Source organism: Scatophagus argus, chromosome 11 (genome assembly GCF_020382885.2).
Source record: "Scatophagus argus isolate fScaArg1 chromosome 11, fScaArg1.pri, whole genome shotgun sequence".
In the NCBI taxonomy this organism is placed as follows: Eukaryota; Metazoa; Chordata; class Actinopteri; family Scatophagidae; genus Scatophagus; species Scatophagus argus.
In genome coordinates, this window is record NC_058503.1 from 15,107,611 (window position 1) to 15,133,599 (window position 25,989).

Sequence of the window (25,989 nt, forward strand, 5' to 3'; positions counted from 1 at the left end):
ATTGCACTTCTATAACGGCCAGTTTAAAAAGTATTAGAATTGATGCAGCAGAACCAGAGAAATCAGTTTCTTCTTTCCTTTGAAATCTTGGCAAAAAAATGGCATCAACTTCCAGGTTTTCATTAGTTGTACCAAAAGGCATTTTTAGTTTGAAAAAGCTTGAGATTTGTTTAGAATCTATTACTGTACATGTAAAACTTCTAAATCTCCCATGTGCCATTTGTAATATTTCTTGACTTTAAAAAGCACCATTTTGGCAGCGTACCTGCTAATGAAGACAGGTCAGTACTACAGATGTGAAGACCCGTTTGCTCAAACAAACTTGATTGAAAGCATGATCAACTGAAGGTTCCTGGTCTTCAAATTTACAGAACTCTGAGCAGACTTAAAATTTAAAAGGCATGTCCACATCCAATCCATTAATACATTTTGCAAGCCTTTCATAAAGTAGCAAAGGTTGCTAAGTTGTGACAAGCAAAATGGTCCAAAGGAGATCTCACATCTTAACCTGTTCCATTCACAATATGTTGACTGAGTGTGAGCAGCGAAACGCTCCCATCGCAAAATCACCCTTTAACCTCATTCTGTCACTTTGTTTACCACAACTACCCACAATGACTGCTCGCTCATGTCACAGTAATGCCCCACTGTAGCCAGCTGGAGGACATGTTAATAATTTTTTAGAATTATGAAGGGATGTAATAAGATGAAATAAACATACTTAATCTGTCAGGGAGTAGAGGGGATGATAGTTGGGCTGACTGTCAGTGAAATAAAGATGCATTAAATCACCTCGTCAGACCCTTTTCTGTTCATTCACTGACTTGACCTCTTACACACATCTCTTTTGTTATTAAGTTGATGCTTAATCTGGCTGACATTTAAATCTGTTTTTCTTTAAGCTGCCTCACCTTGGTACAAATAACATGACAAATTAGATTAGAAAAAAAGAGAATATCATGGAGCTAAAAAAGAAAAGAAAACAAACAAACAAAAAAACAGATGCATATGTCCTTGGATTTCTTCTCACAGCACTCGCTGAAGACTTCACATGCAGATTAAGAGTTCCAAGCATTAATATTCTGCTCAATCACCCTCTTTTCTGCAGCCCCTTTAACCCTGGATCGACCCTCACTCCTGCGCAGCTCCTCTACTCTGCTGAAAGAGCAGAGATCTCCAAACCTGTAATCCAGAATTGAGACCGTAATCTCCATTTCAATCTTCGGGGAGACAGACGCTTTACATTGTTATTACTTGTGACTTGTTTGTGCCAGGATTATTGTGCTTATTGGTCTCTTTTCAAAAACAGGACAGTCATTTTAAAAATCCACGCCCCGTTGATTCAGTTGTCTTTTGCCCCACACCACCAGTCGTGGTATGGGAGCATTCTTGACATTTTAACCTTCGGGGGCCATTTTAAGAAAGCTGTAAAAGATTATGGTGCAGGAAGAGGGGTGGGACAGGTTTATTCTAGGTCACTGAAAATTTATGAGTTGAGATAGTGAAGACCTTGGACACTAAATGAAAACTCCTTGGCTTGACTTCACAGGGCACAAGGCTCAGAGGAGAACAGAAATATACTTTAGTGCAGCATAGGTTCTGCGCTGGCACCGTTAGACACCCACTTATGTCTGGCTGACATTTGTATTGTTATCCTGTTTGCATGCTGCTTTTCATAAATTCAAGATTGCCGACCTCTCTTCTGAAAGCATTGTCGAAGTGCTAGTTTGAGGGAAGCAGGATGGGGAAGCAGTGAACTACGGAGGGCCAGTCTGGAAAAAGACAAAGGGAGACAAAGTTATGCATTAAATGAAAGAGAACCATGTAGGAGTGATGAATCAGCGAGGGGTGGATTGAGGATGAAAGAGATGAAATGTATGATGGAGAGGGGCACAGATGAGGAAGAAGAGGAGGGCAGAGGATGGAGAGGCTCGTGTTGGGGAATAGAGTCAGTCTCGATGCTAATAGCTCTCATCTGGAGAGGCTGATGGACAGAGGACAGCACTTCTGCACTTATCCAGGCTCACTTCCCCCGCAGTCAATTACTAGACAGTCAATTAAGTCCTCCAAAAAACCCAGAAAGGCAGTGGCTAAAGCTCTAAGGGTATGATGAGCTTTCTGCTGCTTTGCTACTTTGGTGCTGGGCTGATTTTTGAGAGGAGTGACATAAAGAGTTGTCTTATTTTACAGAAAAAACGCTTGTGCCAAGGTTATTTATTTATTTTATACCTGGAGCTGCATGTCCCAGTCATGGGAGATGCTGTGTTGTTGCAAGTTTCATCATCTTGTACATTAATAAAAATACATGGAAAACACGTGGTTATGTTTTTTGTTTTTTTTTTCAAATGAATGCTGAAGAACCTGTAGTTATGAGGGTAGAAAAAGTCAATTAAGTTTAATAAATTAATAGGCATATCATTTTTATTATCACCATGATAGGATCATATAATTAACACACACCATTCCTGCGAAGTAGTCAAGTCCTTACATTATGTCAGATTCTAACCTTAATAAAGATGAAGCATTCAAAAAAAGCTTGAAATGCAAGCTTGAAATGCAAATCCTCAGTTACATTTTATTATGCTGTAGAGAAAATGGCACACACAAATTGCTCACTATTTGGATCAGTTGGGGCTTCATTGGAGTGTTTGATGGAACTAAAATGGATTTTTAAAGCTGATACTGATCAATTTTGTAATTGAATAACTTTCACAAATGTCATCAAATCAACCTTTCCTTTGTTAACTTGTGCGCAGGTCCAAAGTGCCACCGTTACTGTAATGGTCGTTGCTGGGGGCCAGAGAAGGACCAGTGTCAAAACTGTAAGTATGTTACGATTATTAGCTGAAGATACATCACATGAAGTTTTAGAGACCTTTTTGCTTGTGGTTCTATGCACATATCAGACACACAGATTGATTTTGTCGTAGAGGTTAAAGTTCACACTTGTGAAATCAGAGACATGATTTTATAAAATGATTGTGAGAAACCTGGCTTGCTGTCATATAACAGCTACACTGTGTAGAATTAATGTGGTTTTGAAAATTAAATGTGTCAAAAAACTAATATGATCTCAAAAAAAGCATGTGTTGGGTTTTAACGGATACTACTTTGATCCGTTCTGACAATCCCGACCAGAAATGTAGCTCATTTCCTGGATATAAAGTTAATTTTATCATATCTAAAGCTGCACTCTCCCACTCAGAGATAAGATCAAATAGTGGCCATCGTTTAACATTCAGATGATCATTTTTCAGATAATCAAATTAAACTACAATAACCTCAATTAAAAAGAAAAAATCAAGACCAGCTTAAACCACGTAAAGACACAAGAAAGTTGACATGCTAATATTACATTTATCTGTTCAGCTATGAATGTGGAGGTCATTCATGTATGTAGTTTTCATTAATAGGGATTTTCATTAAAATTCTAACTGTAACTGAAAGATCTAAGTGAGAAAGGGTTTCATATGTTCATGATTTTACAATCCAGCATGATATGTAGTCTACATGCCTCCAATTTACAAGTATGAAATCAACATATCTCATTGAGTTTTATTCAGAAAGAAGCATAAGTTGTGCTTATTTTGGTTGATTGCCATGTTTGTGATATGGCTCAGCATGATTGGCTCATTCAGTGCCGTGTGGCTAACATGCAATCAGATTCAGATCTGCAGCGCAGGCACGATAACCTTACGTTTGTCTCAGTTACTCTGATGATCGGGCTCATCGCCGTTTGCTGCCACAACTCCTTCCTCTGCACCAAGTTCTTCCTTATGTGATGCTTCTTTGGTCTATGAATGCACAAGATTAGCTCTCTCAGCAGACCTCTTGTCACTGCTTGGATTTTTTGAATGTTCCCTGAAACTGCAGATTCTTTTCAGACAGGTCTAACTGTATAATCCTTTGCTATAAATGATTTGTATTTTGACTTGTGTCTCCGACTGAAATGTAACCACCAGCCTTTGTGTTTTCTTGGATAAATGAGCTCGGAAAAGACCAAACTCATAGCATTTTGTGAACAACTATTGCAGACTGACAGATTTGTAATGCGATATTGGCTGGTTTCATTTATATAGTCCCTGTTTATGTTACTTTACTTATATAAAATTTATAGCATGAGAAGTGGCAGTTCTCAAGGTTTTATGCAGCTTTTAGCCTTGTAAATAGACTAGTTTTGTACAAGCCTATAATGGCTCTGGAGAGACCATCAGCTCCAGCGCACACACACACACACACACACACACACACACTCACATCAACACCTGACAACATCACCAGACCCCCAACATACACCCCACAAACCCTCCTGCTGAGACCTCCCACTCTTCATACTAGCTAATGGCAGGTGGGAGAGAGTGTGAGAATGATATACTACTGAGTCCATCAGCAGGGGAGAGCTCCATGTTATTCCCTCTTCTTCAGTCATTTTTCCTAAGCACTCAAATTCTCAGTCAGTGTCTCTCTCTTGGGTTCTACTTATCTTGCTCTCTGTCCTTTCTTTCTCTCACTCTCTCTCTCTGGCCTGTTTGGGTGAAGGACAGTCTACAACACATTCATGTAAACAGACAGACACAGAAACACACACCTACACATACACACACACACCCAGCCAAAGCCAGATCAGTGAGGTAAGAGCTGCGGGCCATGGACCACAGACCACCAGGTGGCTTAAACTGTGGAATAAAAGGAATAAAAAAATAATAATTTCACTTTCTCGCCTCAAGGTCCCCACAGGTTGTCTAAACTAAACCACAGAAAAGGTTGCTTTTCAAGTCGGCCAATATCAGTGGCTTTCAAAACACATTACCATTAGAAAAATGGTGTGTTTTTTATTTTGGTTGTTTTTTTTTTTGTTTTTTGATCTGACACAGCTATGTTTAAGGATGGGTTAGGTTCAGACAAAATCTATTTTTGAGGGTTTTAAGAGAGTGGCCATGATTACGAAAAGAACAACTTGATAAGAGTTATTGAAAGACTCATGTTCATAGACACACTATCCAGACTTCTCTGAGAAGTTCTGCATCGCAAGCAACTTAACATTACTTGTGCCCTTGGTTTTTATACTAGTTACTTTGCAGATTCAGACAAGTATCGGTAATATAGTAAATATTCTTGCGTATGGCAAATTCCTGTGTATCTCAATTTAAGTCAATTTGGAATGCATGGCTTTTAATTGTCACAGATTTATGTACAAATTTCTACAATATTGTATTAGTACTTGTTTAAGATCTGAACGCTTCCCCTACTGGCTGTACAAACGTAGGTCAGTTTAGGCAATTGAACAAATTACTGATGCTGTTTAGGGACACTCTCCACATGAGCTTTAAGCTAAAACAACAACCATTAATATACACCCCATGGGGTAACTATCAGCTGAACTTAACTGATATAAAATTGTCATGTGGTCATGTGCTTTCGGCTAGCATGGACTACTTTTTTTTTTTTATCCATGCACGGCACCGTATACATCAAAAGTATTAAATCAAGGAATAATTCCTGTCAGGGATAAATGGCACACACGCATACACTGCTACTATTACACAGTTCTGACTCCGTCTCATGGTTGGCATTTACCTTATTATCATCTTGCATGTTGTGAAAGATAATGCTTCAGATAATACTGACATCAAGAACACGGACTATATGGAGGACTCATGACACACTGGCAGTAATGTAGCCTTAAATAAGTGAAGTGATCAACAGTACAGCTGACCAAAAACATGTTGCGTTTCTTTAACCAGCTAAAGTGTTTAGTCATCATTCTTTTGCCTGCAATTTATCAATCTGCTGTCTCAGATACTGACACTCTGTCTCTACAGATGTCTAGCCATCCATTTTTCATCGTCCCTCCATCTGTGGCTGACAGAAGATTTCACAGTCCCTACAAACGCGCACACACTCAGGAAGACTTTATCTTTAATTTAACAATGTATTTGACTTTTCTGTAATGGACATACACAGCATTTACCATGCGTGAAAACTTTACATTGCTAACTATAAATATGACACATACGTATTCACGTAGACAAAAAAAAGCACTTGCAATTTTCCTGCTACCATTAAATATCTTTCTTTGTTTCCAGTTTGATTGCACTACCCTTGCCATCAATTTCCCCCTGTCTTTCCATCACTCTGTGCACAGACCACTTCATCTGTGCCTTCCAACCCTGGCATGTCTCTTCGTATTTGTTCTGCAGTCGCGATCTCATTAAGATAATGAGGGATGAACTGTTTGACCAGGACCTGTTAACAACACATCATGGACCAGCCCCTGATAAGCCTTGGTCCTGTCTGCCTGCATCCTTTTAGCCGTTATAGCGCTATCTCGCCATCTTCATCCATACGTGCTTGTCATGATTCATCCCTCCTCCACCTTTTCTTCCTCACAGTCTTTAATTTTATTGTGCTGAAACACATGGAATGATTAAGTGCAAAAATGTCAAAGGAAAAATGACTTCAAAGGTTCTTTTTGTGACATTTTCATTAATAATTATTGAAACATCTCAAGATCAACAATAAACAGGAACTTTTGGTGTCAGCACCTCGGGGGGAAGTGAAAACACTCAAGAAATAAATTACAACTCTACACTGGCATTGCATTGCACAGCTATACAACTGCAGAGGAGCGTGTCCTTAGAAGTAGATGCAGAGAACTTCCAAGGGGTAAATGAAAAAAAATCTAAAGTTCATCCTCAGGGCTGTTTTGGATTATATAAGCAACCTTTGTCATAGCAGTCCTGTACACAGGGGGGACATAATAACACTAACTGTGGCATTCTGTTTGCCACAGCCAGAGCCAGAGCTGATTGTACAAGCTGTGTCACTGGCACACCTACTGGAACAGCCATCATTAAACTCATTAGTTGCACATGTGCAGTTCATCGTATTGCCTATCCAAATATGAACATAGAAATTATCAGAGGCAGGAGGCACGCCACCCAAGGGGGCTCCAAACCTTTTAAGTGAATGGAAGTGAAAGAAATTACTGCATTAGTCATTACATGAGTTCAAAATCAGAATGTGCATGATTTGGTTAAAGAGAGAGTTCAGAGATACAGTACTTTGGCTTTTTCTCCCACTTTCCGAGGGTCAGAATACTGAACATAAGCTCAACACTGAAAAGAGTCTAAATAGTTAATGTGACTTTCTCCTCAGACCTCAATCCAGAGTGACTAAAAGGGTGCAGTGGCACTTATTTGCATATCACAATCAAATTAATTTACGGGCTGAAAGCCAATGCTTCTGCTGCTAATTGTTCCAACAGGTTTTCTGACTGGGCCTGCTGAGCAACATAAACTTGTTTTTCACAGCTGTTATTATGTTAATTTTATATTAGCATAGCCATATTTATTGCTTTTAATTTCATCCAGGAAGCAGTTAGCTGAATAGAAGATATTAAACCAAAACTAGCAGCCTAAACTACTGTCTCATGGTCAATATCATACCTCAAGATATCTAGTATCCAAACTGCTCCTTTGATTTTGCCTAAAACAATTGCTGAAAGTGTTACTTTTAACTCTCCCAAATGTGTGTATAACCTCAATTCCAAAAAAGTTAGGATGCAATGTAAAACATAACAGCTGCAATTAGGGTTGTAAATCGCATTTAATTTAAAGCTAAAATCTTTAGCCCAGATACAGTCAACACGTATCTGAATCACACCGAAAAGTACTGCTAGTTACTATGTTTTGCAGGCAGGTTTATTGAGCTATTTGTATTTTACAGCACTTCTGCAGCAGTGTGTTCAAATGCAAATTAATGTTTGGATGTTTATTAAATATAAGGATTGCGCTGCAAAACTGGTTCAATAAGTTTAAATTAAGTATTTGATTCTAGTTTAAAACAAATGAAGCAAAAGCAAAAGCAAACAAAAGCAAATGAAACCAAGCTGGCAATGTAGATGTGTAAAATTGGTGACTTTTAACTGTTGTTTACTGCTGGCAAGTAATTCAATAGTGTAACTTTAATCAGTACATTTGGTCGATACGGTGTAAACATTTTGTCATATCTTATACTAAAACTCAACAAATGAAGGACTTTTAACTGTCTCATGTCTCAAATAAAGAGCAAGGGCTTATGAAATGAACAGACAAACTCTGGTTTGGTGATCACCATCTAAACCTTAGTGATGTTTGCATGGTTTCAGTGGGTATAGAAAGTCTTTCCCCAGCACAGAAAAAAATCCCATCTTTATTCATGAAGTTCTTTTGGAAACCAGATTTGAAAAAACAGATTTTATCTCACGTAAATGGGAACTGAGAGCCAGTGCTTCCCATGACTGATGCCGCTGTCCACAGCATGTTCAGACTGAAGCTTCCAGGCATATTTTATGAGATGGATTCCTTTGTATTTGTCGTTACCGGCCTGTTTTTATTTTATTTTTTTCTTAAAGAGGAAGTTTAAAGCCAAATTGATCAACAGCATTGCATCACTCTCTTGGCAAGGTCATTTGTTTGAAAAAGTATCTTTTGAGTAGGCTGTTTCATTTTAGCCCAGGCACTGTTAATGGAATGCCACTGACGGTATGTTAGGCGTGGAATGAAACGCGTGTGTGTGTGTGTTTGTCGGGTTGTCTGTGGCTTGTATCCATCACAGTGACAGTATCACGTCACTGCAGTGCCCAAAGGGAAACAAAGCAGACATGATAACATGATGTGCACTGACACATAAACTCAATACAGTACAGATTCACACACCAGCAGTGGCTTTGTAATGTTGTCCACTGACATTGTTACACAGCAAAATCGCCAGTGTCAAATTAACTCTGAGAGTGTTAATTTTAACACTACAAAAGTGTCTATATGTGTCCACACTTTCTAGTGTTAAATCAACACTTTCAAAAGTGTACATTTTTTAACACCCTTCTAGAGTAATATTAACTCTGATAGGTGTTAAAAATTAACACTGGCTAACACCCAATAGTGTTGATATAACTATACACTAGTGTCAGTGTTACAAGAACAACACTCCCAATTATACTCCAGTGCAAAATATTACACTTAACTGGTGTAATGCAATTAACTCTGATAGTGTAGAATGTTGAGGACAACTAATCCCCCTCTTACCACTATACCCACCATCTACTTCACAAACCTATAAACAATGTAAGTTGTACAAAAATATTTTTTTTATTAAAAAATACAGGTACACCAACAAAATCTGAACATTTTAGCATGGAATAAAAACACTGTATGGCACAATATAGATTTGTTCAGAGTCATATGCAAACTGCTGATCATAAGATCTGTAATACACAAGATCATCTATACAAACAAGGGTGAAACCATCTGTTCTTTCCCCGATAGTAAATGCATTTAGGTGGTCATCAAAATACAATGTAGAGACTTTGCAAGTTAGAAGATAAACATTGTCATCTCTAACAATTATACTGATGATCCTGTTGAACAAAGGCATCTCATTGTCAACACCAGTGCATACGTACATCCCAACTTGGTACTCTGTACCATAGCTTTTGACCCAGGAAGTTGTAGAAACAAAACAAGACACACCAAACCTTTCATTCAGTGCCTCACTGCCCTCTAAACTGCTAGCCAAGACTTCACTAATAGAGCCAAACTGTAATCTTTTGAAGTAGAAGTTTTCAAAATGAAAAGCCAACTGATTCTGGTGTTTCTTAACAAGAGTTTTTGTGATGTTTTTGAAGTTCTTCACACACTTTTTGAAAAAATTGTGTTTTCCTTCAAACCTCATGCACCACATGTGAATAAGTGGCCCAATTTTCCGAATACAACTTGGGTAATGGATCATTAGGTGATGCTTTGGAATCAAATTTCGCTCTGGAAAGACAGATTTAAAAAGTGTGTGATGATCCAAAATCAGATGCTTCAAATAGCAAGTCATACCATGGGTAACAATAGGTGCAAAGACAATGTTTACAATTTGTATTAAGAGAAGTAGCAAGTTCCAGCAGCTACCATCCCTGCTAACTAAATCTCCAAACATTAATGGGGTGTTTCGTAAAAGGCACCAAGATTGAATAGCATTAAGCCCAAGATCCTTGCTATTGTCATCTAATTTTAACAGACCTGGTCTGTTTTTTCTCTGGGTGAACCCATAATTAAAACTCATTATTCTCTCCAACAATGAATTCAAGGATATGGAGTTCTTAATCAAATACTGAAACACAAGCTTTAACTCGTACTGCACCACTCCTTCCAACAGATCATGCATAATATCAACAGCAAAATTGTCTGAAGTATGATACAGCTGAAGAGAATTGAGCAAACAGGTTCTTTTGACACCAAATACTGAGGTCAGAGAAGGATTTTGTTGAATGGCACTGCAATGTTGTGAATGGAGGTCTTTTGAACGTAGAGTTAAACCTGGATGATCCTCACTAAAAACTGACTGCAACTCTATTCTATCAGTTAAACAAAAGCGACAAGAATAATTAGCATTAAATGATTCAACAAACCCAAAGAGGCCATGTAAAGCTAAGTTGTCACCAGTAACCTGAAAAATTGAGCCTTTCACAGTTGAAGCTGAAAACGGCAGCTGCATCCCTTCTGTCTCTAACATCTTTAGATCATCAACAAGTGGCTTCAGAATAGGATCAAATCCATATTTTTTTAGGTCATCTGAGTGAAAGAGGGCAACAAGATGAATGTTCATCAACACAGAATTCAGCTTTGGTGGCAAATTTCTCAAAACAAAATAAATACAACCAAGTTTGTGTACACCTCTTTTTGAGCCTAAGGGGTTGGCAGTTTCAAAATCATCATAGTAGAGCTGGATCTGAAGAGCATATTCTTGCTGTGAAAATAAAATGTGATTGCTGAAGTAAGAACCATCATTAACATCCCTGTAGACCCCATCCTGGTGTGGTTTTGCCTTTTTAAAACTGTTGCACAGTTCACTGTTCCTAAACATGGATGAAAGAGACCCCATAATGGGTACATACATGAACTTGTCATTGACAGGAATTTGCCTGTATGTGCCTGTCGTTTTGTCTCTACGTATGTCAAAGCGGACACCAAGAATATGCTCTACAGGCTCAACTATTTTCCATTTTTTCTCAAAATGTCTCAACCTTTTACACTCTGTGTTAAGACATGAGAATGGATTTTGAAGTTGATCAAAACAATCTTGGACTTTTTCTAATGTTTCTCTGGATGCATCAGATGACAAACATTCAACAACAGCTTCTTTTGCATGTGCATGGATGTCATTGACCAGTTCCTCCATTGAGCCAACTAAAGATTGGACAGTACTCTCTGGAACTCCTGAGGCTTGTACTTGAGCAACAATAGAGCTGCACATGTCTTGTATTTGCCTTTTTTCAATTGGAATGTGAGTTGTGACAGTCACAGAAGTATCAGCATTTACTGGCTGGGATACTGAGGCTCCAACATTAGCAACAGGCTCAAAACTGTTGACAACATCTGAATCAACACCATTTCCATGTGCTCGAGATAAATGCCGCTTGTAACCAGAATATGTCAAAAACACAAAGGAACATCCAGGCTCTCCACAATTCAAACGCAAAGACTTTCCTGGGTACAGACCATGCTGAAACTTCAAATGTCTAAATAACAATGAACAACTTGTGTGGTGTACCTTGCAAATGTAACACATGAACATATTTCCAGGCAAAGATGTGTTCTTCAAACTGCAGTATGAAGAAGTCTTGCTCTGATTTCTTTGACTCGAGGACTCTCCTTCATAACACCAACATCGATGCCGTACACAGTGGTCTGGATGAATGTGTAGAAGTTGTTCAATGCCTCGTCATAGGACACAGCAAAAGCAAAATGGGCCTTGAACAGCTCATCAAAGGCAGCAACTCCGGTCTGCGTTGAACAGGGAATGACTTTTTGGTCCAGGACAATGTAGAAATTTTGAATGCTGTTCTTTCTTTCTCCGACACACAGAAGAAGTGGTTGAACAGGCCCAGTTTCTTTGAGGAAGGCATCCATGCTTCGCCCCACCTGAGCAATAAAGATACCAAATCAATCAAAAAGAAATTTGGAATTCGCTGTAGAGTAAGCACCCAAGAATTAAGAGAAAATACCTGATTTCCCACCTTAAATGCACATTGAAACATCAACACAGGCCCTTGAAAAAAAACAAAAACAACAAATAACTTGACTGGTAACATACCTTAATGAACTTCACCAGCCGGTCAGCAGCATCAGATGTGCTAATCTTTGAAGCTTTCCTACCCTTGGATGTTGGAGGTAACAGATGAAGAAGCAAAAGGATGGCAGCCACCTCAGAGTCCCAGACTAGACAATTGGCAAAAGAGTGATTACTTTTGTTAGACCACCAGAGTTGATGTTGATGTTGTAGTTATGACAAAATAGTTACAGGGAGTACAGTTGTAATTGCTCCCGTAAGACATCTGTTTTACACTTACCACAATCTTCAGACTCTTGTTGTGCAGACAAAAGGAGCTCACTGACATGAGCACTTTCAGGAAGATTTTTGCAATCTGAGATGATCCTCGGTTTGAAGAATGTTGGCCATCTTGCCAGGAATTTACCCGACACTTCTTCACCAAAGAGCATTGTGAAATCTTGATCAATCTAAAAAAAACAAAAAAAACAAAATCAGCATTGGAAGAAATATATTACAGCCTAAACTGATAAAAACAACCATTCTTTATCATACCAAGCCAGGGGTATCTAGAAATCTTGGGAAATGGTCCAGGACAGTGGAGGTTGTAGCTGGATCTTGAACCACCTTTTGTCTGTGCTGAAATGTTGCCATCATTTTTTCTTTAACAAGCTTTTTGTCAGCTGAGTGCCTCATCACTGACATAGCCTCCTTGCATTCATCACCAGACAACTGCTTCACAACTGAACACATGTTGCGAGAAGTCTTGGGACCTTGTTGAAAACATGACTTGGATTTCTTTATCTCTCCAGTAGAGTTGCGCTGGACGGTTTTCAACCTCCATGCTAGGTAGCCAGACCCACTCTGGTGGTCATAAAAATGTTCCTGTCAATTAAAAAAAGGTTAATCCTGTACAGATCAGACATATGATCAATTCAACACTGTCAGCTCAACTGTATCTTATAGCACAAAATAAAAAGATTATCGACCATTGGGGTATGCTACAGTAAAAAATGTAGTAATTTGAAAATTCTGTCACAATAAAATATGAGAGTTTACAGTACATTTTTACATTACACAGAGAACTTTTGTGCGTGTCTGGAAAACTACATGTTTTAATGCATTTTAATACAAATACACAAGTACTGTATAATACTACAAGTCCTCTAACAAACAGACATTACATAATTAATACTGTGGAGAGAAATACCATGTTAAGAAAGAAATAAGAGCATAGGTGAATACTTACATAACCATTCTTTGAATCTGGGTCCTTCAAGTTGGGGAACAACGTTGTAATGCCAAGTGCATATGTTACGCGGACATTTACTGGGGGGATCCTCCTAATAAAAGACAGATGCATCACTGAGAAGATATTTTAGCCCAAAACAACATTTACATCAATTACTTATGTATGTTGACTAAAACTGTTTTAGTGGTTTTAGTCAAACCATTTAAACTGAATATTAGAATTGTACTGAACTGTAAACATATAAAATTAAAAATGTTGCAATATTTGCAAGTGCATATTCACTTACCCATGAGTCTCTACCATGTCAGCCACGAGTATGTTCACCATCTTTCTTCTTGTACCATCAGAAAGACGGTTTGTTTTCTCATATTCTTTGAATATTTGATTACCACCTGGCTTTGAATGCAGGGCTACCATAACAGTCTGAAATAACAATTGCATGATTTCCATATAAGGCACATTCAGAGATACATAACAGTAAATATTTGCTCTGTTCATTAAATAATAGTTGTATAAAACAGACTGGCTTAGTTAACACAAGAACAGAAAAATACAGCTTACATCTTTTGCTATAATGCTGTCAGGGGGCCCTTCAATCAGCTGTCTTTTGCGTGCTTTGGTGGATTCCAATATTATTGTTACATCTGAACCCGATGATGATGACGCCCCAGATGCACGTGATGGGGACCACTCTGAGAATGAGGCCTCTGAAGAAGAATCCTCAACACTGTCATCTAAGAACACAAAAACAGCCATGTGTTGTAAAAATAAGTTTAAAGAACTAAGGGTCAATACATAATTACATCATCCAATTAATTTCTTACCATGACATCCTTCAGTGAAGGCTTTAAAAGACACCCCCGATGACTTCAAAAGTTCATCAAATATGTCCTCATCCACTTCCACTCCTGCAGAATCCTTCAGCATCAAAGATGTAAAATCTGGCAAATTGAATTTCACCAGCACTAACAAAGAAAATATACATTACATCATGAAAGGTTATGACATGAAATCAAGTCAAAATACACACAGATATCCTTCTTGTATGCTCAAATGTTAGTAAGCATACAAAAAAAACCAAGTTATATTGTTCTTACAAATACCAATAACTTAATATATAAATACCTGTATTAGTATCAAATTATACTTAGAATAGAAACCACAAATTACAACCATGCTAAAATGCTTAATTATTTTTTACCACTGCTGTCACATTACCTCCTTCTACAAATTCTTGGTAACTGTAGACATCTTCTGTCTTTGGCACCCTGACCCATTTACTCACTCCCTTATACTCTACAGGAACCAGCATATCACAGCCTTCAATGACAAGAATAAAAATTATATACCACTAAACAAAGTAAATAATGAAGTTATAAGCATATTCATTGTTATTGATGTTATTTTCCTGCTAAATACGGGAGCAGAAAATAACAGTAATGTGACAAAACTTGCTACTGCTCAGCACCACTACCTATCAGAGGTGAATAAAAAATAAAATCAGATTTTGCTTACTTCCACCATGTCAGACCAGTTGCCACGTTAAATGTGCGGCATTTTATGGCTTTATATTATACACTTATAAGCATATAATGCAGCAGACAGCATTGGTAGCCTTGCAATTTTGAAGCATAAACTGTGTGTAAATCGTGTATTATAAGAATTAACGCGAGGGACGCACACAGTTCTCAACGTATGCGGTGACTGTGAAGAAAGCAGAGTCCGGTCTGTGCAGTTTTCACAACCGTAGCCCTTTGCACTGTAGTAATTTTATCTGTAAACATTAGCTGCGATCCATATTTGAAACGTCATCCGAGTAGCTACGTGAAAATATGCTGCACTAAAATACGCCACATAACACGGTTTACACACCAGCATTTTTAGAGTATTTAATGAGGAAAATGCAAAACCAACTTATGCTACCGGAGGTTCGAAGAGTAAACGAAGCCGACCGTCCTCACAGGCGGGATGCACCGCGGTTAGCTTACGTCGCTATGCAGGGTCAATGGAGAGCTAATTACTGCTGCTAATTGCTGCTGTTAGAGTAAAGCTACGCGTCAACAAATATTTTGTGAATAGTTATGTCGCTAACGGCTCATAAAGTGACAGTCAGCCATTAAAAAGCAGTCATAGAAAACAACTTACCTTTCTCTCCCTCTCTCATCTGCTGTTACCGCTCGTATGCTCCCTGTTGCAGGCCAGTTCACCCTGCAGTTGTTATATGGGTTATAACAGTTGCAATTGAAAAGAATAAAAGAACGTCTTTAAAACGAGTCGCGGTTTTTATTTAGCAGTAAAGCATTAAATTAGCTAGATACTTAAGTTCTTGCTAGCAACCGGTCACTTCTACAAAAATACTTTCCGAAATGAATTTATTCAGTAGACTTAATTGCAAAACACCTGCAGCAAATGCAAGTCACTTAACACTTTCTGCCAACATTTATGTTAATATCAACCTAAAACTAGAAAATTTGACCGAGTAAAACTTACCCATGCGACATGGAAAAATGGCGACCGCACACTTTAAGGCGCTTCTTCACAGGAACTGAAAGGCGTGGTCAAGTTGAACACTCAACAGCGTTACTCCGCGAGAAACGACCAAAATTTACAACAACACTAACTCTGTGGGTGTTAGTTTTGCAGAGTTACGTGTTATAATAACTCTAGACGTTGTTAAATATAAAGAACACTGGAAAATTAACGCTGGCACATTTGCTGTGTACTTTTCAGAAATGATTACTGTGGTAGCTCTCTATTTAAATCTAAGTAATGATAGCGGCAACTAATGCACTTCTTTATTCACAAATCTGAGAAACAGAAAGAAGCTGAATGATCCACTAACTATTTTCTGTTTGTTTTCCTTCATCATTGCTTGGTTTCCTCATGAATCGGCTCTCATTAGAAATGCTGTAAAGTTACCATATTGAGATCGGAATTTTTTCTTACAACCTGATTTTACACATTTAGGCGAGCAAGAGAATAAGATATCACTGTATGTTGGCTTTCTTAGGAAAGAGATCCTGATTTGTCTGAAAGGATGGGATATTTGGGATGTAGTGACAGTGCGAAGTAACAAATAAATAGCAACAAAGCATTTCTTAAAATGAGTGAGGTCCAGCACTGGTGTGGACCATAAACTGTACAATAGTAGAAGGAGCTACTGGGTCAAAATATTGAAGTTAGTTTCTAACGGCCAGGGAGCATCTTCACTGGTTTCAAAAAGAAGTCTTATTGTACGTAAGCTTATGGGAAAATTGCCCTACTTATTCACTTAATTTATTACCTGAGTAAACATTTTGCGAATGAGTTTATGATCGGAGTCGCTAGTCTTCTTCAGTACAACATGACGTTTATTTAGTCAATTTTGATCCTGTTTATTTGAGTAGAGTAGACGATAAAGCAGGGTATGCTTTGGGGCATGGTCATCCTGTGAATGACAAGTCACTACCATGGTGTGTCATTATCAGTCAGATCCAATCAGGATCACATCGTAGCAGTGTGTGTCCACCATCTCATTCAAATATGGTCACTTATCACTCCAAAAACCTAATATGGAGATGGCCATAATGCAGAACCCATCAAGTCACTGTACTCTGCAATGACTAAGTTGTACAACCACTGATTCCCCTCAAGTTCTTTGAAACATTCTTTTACACATCGCAGCAGAAACTGCGTCCAACCTTTTCTTGTGTTTCATTCATCCTCAGTAGAAGTAAATTTGTAAGGTTTTTTTTGTCTCTCTCATGTAAATCCTGCTGTTGACTCTTCTTTTGCCAGCTATCTTTATCTGTGAAATGTCAAAGTCCTGTGTGCATTTACATACGGCTGTCAAGAAGCAAGGCACAGAGGCATACGGCAGCCTGAATGACTACGACAGGCATGCGAGGGAAGGGTGGACAGACGTTCACAATGAAGGGGTGGCAGTATGCTCAGACTCAGATAGGAATCACTGTGCCTCTGTCATACCCAGTTAGGAATCCTCAAGGAGACAAAAACATGACTAAAGACAGCTAGTATGTTTCAGAGATGCTTTAGCTTCAGCTGAGCTCACCACACATAGATGCATATGCTCTCGCACACACACACACACACATGCACATACACACACATACATTTTACCAGGCATTTGTAGCGCAGATGTTGGACAATCAGACTTGTGGCTGTGACAGTCTATCACGTATTTGGTGGAATCCACAAGTAGTAGTGGAACAAAAAGAAGAAGACTAAAATGAAAAACATTTTAGATTAACAGGAGCTTTATTTTCTAAGGATTCAGAATTCTTGCTATAGTTTCATGGTGATACTTTCTGATTTTGGGGGGTACAATAGTATACTTGTTATTTGATATATGTATTCTCTCTTTCTTTGTCTCTTTCCTGCATCTGTCACTCCACAGTAACTAAGACAGTGTGTGCTGAGCAGTGCGATGGCCGTTGCTTTGGTCCCTATGTTAGTGACTGCTGCCATCGTGAGTGTGCAGGTGGCTGCTATGGACCAAAGGACACAGACTGCTTTGTAAGTGAACACACACACACACACACACACACACACACACACACAGACATTTACTTTATAGCAGTCTTTAAGGTTTAAACCAGTTGCTGACATGGTAATACCCAGAAAACTTTTCAGATTGTAGGCTACATTACACTTCCTGCTTTTTTTACAAATCCTAGCTCACACGATTCTTGACTTCCTTTGATTTGGAGTACTTCTACAGAAGGATTTCTCCCTCACAGACTCATTTTGTGTGTGTGTGTGTGTATGTATTAAAATGCCATGTCTTGCATTGTAAATATCATTAAATGACATTTAATTCACATTTCTTCCCTAACATGCATGTCGTTGTTAAATACAGACTTCTCCTGCTCCTCCTCCATCCTGACTCTTTGCCATGTGTGTTATCAGTTTTATTTTCATCCTTTTGCATGTTAAACATGTTTCTGTGTTTGTAATTCAGAGCCCATCTCTTATGGAGCTCCTCTGCCAGACTTTGGACAGGCAAGCTCCTGCTCATTATTTTTAGTGATTCCTCACACTTCTTCTCACACATCTTTTATCATACTATGGAATGGATCAATCAGGAAGTAATTTGGAACTACCCTCCAAATGAGAGAGCAAAGTCTCGACTGTATCAAATATATTAACTGTCTTAAGACATATGACCATATTTTAGATGATGTTGCTCTTATGGCTTATTAGGCATAATTTTTATTGCAAAAAATGCTATGTTCAAATGTTGAGATATTGTCAATAACAAAAAATAAACACAATTAAACAAAATAAACAAATATGTCAGTTATTCATCATTTTCACAGTAGATTCAAATCTGCATGCCATCACAAATGGTTACGTATGTTTTATTCTGTGTGTTTCCAGAAGCACTTTGGTTCAGCGATACAAGGTCTTAGTCTGACCCACCATTTTTGGTCCATATTGTTCCTGCTCGAAACGACAAATCATAATTTGTCTCAGTCCCAGTGGCGATTCCTTTGGGCAGATGCAAATTATTCTTAGTCTACACACATCCATCTAAATGTCTCCAAACCCCCTGTACTGTATGCATGCTACAGTACCTTTTTCATTTAGGTAAAATAATCCTTTAAGTAAACTAAAAAAATCTAATTTTTTCTTCTGCCATTGTGTGCTCTTGCTGTGTGTGTGTGTATGTATGTGTTTGCAGGCTTGCACTAACTTCAATGACAGTGGGGCATGTGTGACCCAGTGCCCCCAACCATTTGTCTACAATCCCACCTCCTTCCAACTGGAACACAACCCCAGGGCCAAGTACACCTATGGAGCCTTCTGTGTCAAGAAGTGTCCACGTAAGTCTTACCACCTGGACACACTGACACACACAAACATGCAGTCTTAAACTTATAGAGATAACTTTTTATAGAGTAGAGTATGTAGATTTGGGCTATGTTAAGGATAAGTGCATTGTTCAAGCAGTATAATGATTAAGGATAAGGGCTAGGCATTGCATTGTGTTGATAATACAGTCACAAGTGTACAAGTGTGTGTTTCTGCCTATTGAATTCAGCATTTCTCCCTCATTACTGTCACTCTGTATTGCACGTGAGTATTCAGAATTTCTGAGCCAATAGGTGTTCACTGGACCCAAAAGCCAAGGTCTTGAGATCAATGGGCAGAAGGGAGAGCAAAGGAATTTTTTTGTTTTTATTTATTTATTTTGCGAAGGGAGGAAAGCATTCTCAGTCTCTATATACAGTGTCCGATTCCACACTTTAGATACTAAGAAAACATGGTATAGACAATAAGCTCTTTCTTCAAACTCCTCTTCTATGAAGAACGACAAAACCACGGATCTAAAGGTATTTGAGTGGACGCAAGGGAATGGAATGGAAAGCTCAACAACACTCACAGCTCTGTTCTTGATGACAATGACCACAAGATTAAGGACTTTGGGCCTTTGCTTCATGTGACAATTGAGTAAACACAGGTTTTAATCTCTTATGTGCTGATTTGGTAGTTTGGTAATTCATCATGAGCTAAACTGCACCTATACATTGGATTTAAAAAGAATCAGGCTGGTAAGTATAAGCAACAAGAATCACAGACCCATTTTGGTGTTGATGATGTTATGAGTACATTATTAAGTCAAGGCCCCGATCACTGAAGGGTCCACTTGATCAAATCTGATCATTCCACTTGGTGTGGAATGATCAGATTTTACAGTACGGGCTGGTCCTTTAAAGCCCTGTTTAGACTGAAGTTGAGTGACAAGGTGAGTTGAAACTTGCAAGTACTTCTCCCAATGTGCTGGTCCTCAACGTTCTAAAAAAATCTGCCAGATTTCACCATTGCAACTAGACAAGACGGTGAATAGTTTCCATAGCAACGAATCTCTGTACTTCCTTTTTATCTGGCTTCCTTTTTTTTTTTTTTTTTTTTTTGTATTTGGATATAACTTGTAACATCTTAAAATATGAATGAGCATAATAATGAGGTACTTGCTACAGTTTTATTTCTACCCTTGATGAAACAGCAAAAACATAAAAGGTATGCTCATACCGGGCTTGGGGTTGAGCATGGCGTGAGCAAGCAGCACAGAGTTACAGTGCATGAGCAGAGAGAAGAGGAAAAGGTTAGCGGTGAAGTTGTCGGTTTAGCAGTTAATTTAAATTTTAAAGTCGTGTCATGCATACATTGATTTTCCTCATACATGAAGTGATCCTGCCATTCTTCCATTCAAACTCCACCATTCCTACCAGCTGGCAGTTTGTCTGGCTGACTTGAGCAGCAAATTTCGAGTCATGCTGATGAGATGCTGAAACAGTAACGCCTTAACATCAGCGGTCTTAAGTTAAGCTGGGGCAGGTCAGTTCACATTATGGCAACCTTTTGCTGAAGCATTCTAAAATGATTTCATTTTGCTGTGAATTTTTAATCTGAGGCTTTAGTCGATTGAGTTCAAAATGTATCTTGCATTAGGCTAGGGGTCTCTGCAGAATAACTAGATAAGCTAGAATCAATACTCATACTAATCTGTATTTTGCAGCATTTCCACTTACAGAAATACCATAAAATCAGATGCTATGCCAAATCTCCATGCATTCTTTTACACATCTCACGGTTGTATTTTTGGCCAAGGTCTCACTCCCAACACAATTTCATCTTGATGACCTGTCTACCTTGAAATAGCCTCTGCTCTGGGGTTAGAGTAATGCAAGGGTTTGGTCTGCATCACCATCATATCTCCTTTGACTTCCCAGTTAACCACTAACAGCTAATTGTGGATGCCCCATGCTGTTTCCAACCTCCCTGAAAAGGCCAACCAGCAGGGATGGAAGTGGGACTTTTGCTTGAAGGCAGTGTTACTTTCACTACTTTCACACACATAAGATACACTATAAAGTGTTATGGAACTGTTATGGAACTGTCATGTCAAAAGTCATGGTTGTGTGCATATTTGAAGCTTGTCTTTTCTTTTTTTGTCTGTTTTGTTGTGGTTTGTATTTGGCCTACAAATACTAATAATGATATAATAATAATAATCATCATTATTATTAGGTCAGTGTTTTGTTTTTATTGGGTCTTAATTAAGTTTATATATCTCTGTAATTGTGTTGTCATGATAGAGTGAACTGATTTTTTAACCACTGCTTCCTATCGAGTGGGTTGTTAAATGAGTCGAGAGTTTAAAATGATAAAATGAAAAGGTTCAAATAAGAGAGCATGTTTAATACTAAGCTTATAATTAAGTAAAAGTTTCATTTAATATTATATAATACAAGGAAACTGACATTCTACAAGCTCCAAACAAGTAGGTTTTATCCTTTAATGCCATTATTGTGTAGTCCAGGGAACAAAGTGAATGAAAGTGACTTTCAACATTTTTTTATGTGATTGCCTACACCAGATGTGTCATTTGTTGTGCTATATGTTCCTGTATGACTAACAGCAGCCATTTGTACTTGACATTTACAGTGAATTGTTCTTTCAGATAACTTTGTGGTGGACCATAGTTCCTGTGTAAGAGCGTGCCCCAGTAACAAGATGGAGGTGGAGGAGAACCGCATTAAGATGTGCATTCCTTGTACTGACATCTGCCCCAAAGGTAAACCACAAACAGATGTTTTAAAATGCACTAACTTTTAGTTGTAATTAATCAAATTCACAATGTTGTTCAGGTAGATATTTAACGGTAATGTGTCACTGTTAATAATGGGCATGCCAAGAGGATGTTATGTATGGCATTTGAACAACAATAAATCATTACCATGTTTATTCTGAGCCATGTTTACAACTAAAATAAGCAAACAGGATGGTCACTGGCTTTGCCTTATGCCAAGCACAGAAGAGCTAAAACAAAGCTACAATTTTGTTAAGAATTCTTAAGGTTTTGGCAGTAGCAGACTGAGTGCAAAATCTGTAGACCAGGCTTCACAGGAAATTTACCTCTATTTTTGAGAAATACTAAAATTGCCAAACTAAAATAAAACTAAATTGCCAATGACATGACTGTCATCTATGGTCACATTAATACAAAAACATTATTGTACTTACAGGCTGATAGTTTAAAGTACTGCACAGTATATACCTCTGTTGTTTTAACAAGGGTGTGTTGTAAAGACATTTATGAGTACATTTGATCAAACTAATGCTTTTTGCTGTTTCACTGTGTGTTCCAGCATGTGATGGCATTGGTACGGCCAGCCTACAGGCAGCTCAGACAGTGGACTCCAGCAACATCGACAAGTTTATCAACTGCACTAAAATCAATGGCAACCTGGTGTTCCTCATCACTGGGATCAAAGGGTGAGAGCTGAGGACATTAAGCGCCTATGTATCAGAATGATTAAAGAGGGGGTGAAATAGTGGAACGCACTATGATCACGTTTGATTATTTTATGTCTTTTCTAAAGAGTATAGCTTTTAATGAAGGAACTCCTGGAATGAGAATATTATATATATATAATTACTGAAAAAATATATATACATATAATAATGTTTAATGTATAATAATGTTTTATTCTTTCTCTCTTGGCGTATTCAGCATGAATACCTTTGGGTCCAAATACATTGCAAATATTGATAGTCAAATGTGGGCTTTTATTTCCACATATTCCACTTTTAATGTAAATTTCCGGCGATAAGGGTGCCACCTACAAGCCTCAATAAAAAAGTGTAAGCATGTTTGATGAATATAAATGGTATCCATAGTGTCCATGATGGCAAGTGGGAAATGAGTGTGTAGGGAAAAAAGGCTTGAGGTTAATTGGACAGCTGGTAAATGTATATGCTCATAATTTAAGAGCGTAAAAGGAATTTTTCAGTGGGGACTGTGTGGCATATAAAAATGTAGATGAAGACAAAGCAAACTTGTAATATCTTATTTATCATGTATGGATGGGCATGCATCATTCACAAGCAACAAGTAAGAAAAAAATACATAAAGATTGCAAGCTTTATTTATATGATCACATAATCTAAACTGTTATCCTCTATGTCTGGTTGAGTGCAGCCAATGCTCAAATGCTATTAGTGCATTGTTTATACACTGTATAGACAAAAGTACTGGGGCACCTGCCCATTACACCAACAGGGACTTTAATGACATTACATTCTAAATACACAGACAGCTTTGCAGCTGTAACAGCTTCCACTCTTCTGCAAAGGCTTTCCACAAGATTTTGTTTCTGTGGGAATTTTTGCCCATTTATGCAGTAGAGCATTTGTGAGGTCAGACACTGATCTTGGCCCAAAAGGCCAGACTTGCAATCTCTGTTCCAGTTCTTCCCAAAGCTGTTCGGTGGGGTTGAGGTCAGGACTCTATGCGGGCCAGTCAAGTTCTGGAATAGAAAAAGGTTGCCACAAAGTTGGAAGCATAGCATTGTCCAAAATGTACTACTATGTACTAATACTGAAGCATTAAGATTTCCCTTCACTGCAAAACAGCCCCTCATTACTTTTATCCAAATAATGTATATGCAATACAGATCCACTGATATTTCTATTTTTGTTTGTATCATTCTGACCCCCCATTATCATTCACAGGGATGTCTATCACAACATTGAAGCTTTGGACCCAGAAAAGCTTAATGTATTCCGCACCGTTAAGGAGATCACAGGTGAGTAAGTCACTTGTACAGCATACGTCTCTGTGCAAAGAAATTAATAAGCAAAAAAATTATTAAGATTTACTCTAACCTTTCCTTTTCTCGCACTTTGCGCTTTACTCAGTGTTCATATGTGTGATGCCTTTGTTTTTATCTGTGTGTGTATTTTCTCAAGTCTACATCAACCCCCTCCCCCTGAGACTGTCCCCACCAAGGACAGACATTGCAGCATAAGATGAATATCAGATGAGTCTTTCAATCTCCTCTGTCTCTCTGCTGCTTCTCCCTCGGGGAGTCCCCAGCCTTGAGTCCCACAGTCCCAGCTCTCCCTTCACGCACCATGAAGAAAAGATCCAGAACATGTGGTGCGCATCGTTAATCCTCCAGCTCCCCTATGCCACCACCACTTCTGAGCCGCATGTACACTGTCAGACATTTGACAGTGCCATCACAAAGAAACCTTGTATCTCCACGGTGACACTCCCTCCTGAAATATTGCTGTTTAAATATAGCTGGTGACATTTTTGACTTATGGAGGAGGTTCACAAAAGCAGCGACTCTATGAACTTCCATTTACCCTTAAAAATACATTTGCTAGGACTTTTTTCGTCTGATATAGCAGGATTACATTTATTTTGTTAGTGAAAAACATCTCTGGTATCAAGTACAAATTCAGCAGAAAACTAATCTGCGATCAAGCTAACTAATAATAACTTGTGTTTCAACAATGGCCTGATTTTGATAATGTGTTTAACCACAGAAAAACAGTGTGAGTCACCACAGAAGCCAATTATAGGCCACAAATTGCCTCCATTTGGGTTGTCTTCTCAACATATTGTGATCTATTGTTTAACAATATATGGATCCTTTCAACAGAAGTGCAATTTAAAGGACTTAAAAGAGAAAAGAGTGAAAGCAGAGAGAGAGAGGGACGAGATGTCAAAATCAAACAACCAGAAGACAAAACAAACTAACAAATCTATATGATCTTGTAAGGGATGAGAATTGAATACTTTGCGTAAAAAGTGCAAGAAAATAAAATGGTTTTAGACTTAAAATATGTTAGCGAGCAGCCTCGTTTATTAATTTGTTCGGTTTTGTTTTGTGATGGCAGTTTGAGACCAGGTGATATGGATAAACCTTTAGCCAAAAATATTGTAGTCAGAGATGTGTGTCAGCTCAGCTTGTCACCTCTCCAAGCTGTCAAAAGAACGTGACTTTGAACAGGGGAACCCAACCAGCCTCTGTGACCCCCAGGTCATAACTGGCATTGCTCTAGCCTTTAAATGAGCTGAGTTGGAGGACAGCTCTCATCCTGCACACGAGCTTTCTTTCTTTCCTTATCTCTTTCTTTCTTCCAGCGACACATCGTTCTGTTTTTCACCATCCTCAAAGACATATCACCAGACCAGGTTCCACCCAAGACGTGGGCGACTCACACGATTTAGCACAAATGGCCTTTACAGTGTTGTGACCCAGAATGTAATCAGCGCAACTTAAGCATTCTTAACCTTTGCTTGTGAGCTCAAGTCCTTCTTCTCTAAATGGCTCCACACTGTAATTTGCTCTCTGCATTGGTGTGTCACTGATGCTGCTCTTGGCAGAACATGGATTGCTGCTAGGTGATCTTTTCACTTTGCTTTTTTTTTTTTGCAGAAAGACCACACAGAGGTGAGAAGAAGGGAAAAAATGACAAACTTTTTTTCCAGCTCATACACCAGTATTGACTGATAAATTCCCCTTAGATCATAGCAGTGATGGTATTACATGCACATACTACACTATATAGACAAAGTTATTGGGACACCTGACCATTACACCAACAACTACTTTAATGATATGCACTCTAAATACATAGACATTAATAAGGAGTTGATTCATGCAGTAGAGCATCTGTGAGGTCAGCATGTTGGACCAATAGGCCTGGCTTGCAATCTCTGTTCCAGTTCATCCCAAAGGTGTTGGATGGGGTTGAGGTCTGGGTGGGCCAGTCAGGTTATTCCACACCAAATTCATCCAACTATGTCTGGGGGACAGTCATGCTGGAGTAGAAAAGGGCTTTCCCCAAACTATTTG

General features: G+C 38.5%; 2 protein-coding genes across 7 annotated transcripts in view; one reads left to right on the forward strand and one right to left on the reverse strand.

The window, feature by feature from the left end:
• The window catches only part of LOC124067002 (receptor tyrosine-protein kinase erbB-4-like), a 280,015-nt gene that overhangs the window by 173,629 nt on the left and 80,397 nt on the right, over positions 1 to 25,989 (forward strand). For both annotated transcript variants that reach the window (XM_046403975.1, XM_046403976.1), the window contains exons 5-10: positions 2,757 to 2,822; positions 17,727 to 17,845; positions 19,014 to 19,155; positions 21,798 to 21,911; positions 22,486 to 22,612; positions 23,852 to 23,925. In XM_046403975.1, coding sequence (XP_046259931.1) covers positions 2,757 to 2,822; positions 17,727 to 17,845; positions 19,014 to 19,155; positions 21,798 to 21,911; positions 22,486 to 22,612; positions 23,852 to 23,925 — 642 coding nt within the window. The remainder of the gene's footprint in view (positions 1 to 2,756; positions 2,823 to 17,726; positions 17,846 to 19,013; positions 19,156 to 21,797; positions 21,912 to 22,485; positions 22,613 to 23,851; positions 23,926 to 25,989) is intronic.
• Positions 9,109 to 15,971, reverse strand: LOC124067003. 5 transcript variants are annotated; one of them, XM_046403978.1, is made up of 11 exons: positions 15,821 to 15,971; positions 15,476 to 15,538; positions 14,549 to 14,650; positions 14,155 to 14,295; positions 13,892 to 14,064; positions 13,617 to 13,753; positions 13,328 to 13,421; positions 12,634 to 12,942; positions 12,380 to 12,548; positions 12,124 to 12,248; positions 9,109 to 11,951 (listed from the first exon to the last, which is right to left on the reverse strand). In XM_046403978.1, exons 2-11 carry the CDS (start codon positions 15,492 to 15,494, stop codon positions 11,628 to 11,630), a joined length of 1,593 nt encoding a protein of 530 aa, XP_046259934.1. In that variant the 5' UTR covers positions 15,495 to 15,538; positions 15,821 to 15,971; the 3' UTR covers positions 9,109 to 11,627. The 5 variants fall into 5 exon arrangements, with proteins under 5 accessions (XP_046259934.1, XP_046259933.1, XP_046259936.1 ...); XM_046403977.1 differs by having other exon boundaries at positions 12,634 to 12,963; XM_046403980.1 differs by lacking the exon at positions 14,549 to 14,650 and having other exon boundaries at positions 12,634 to 12,963.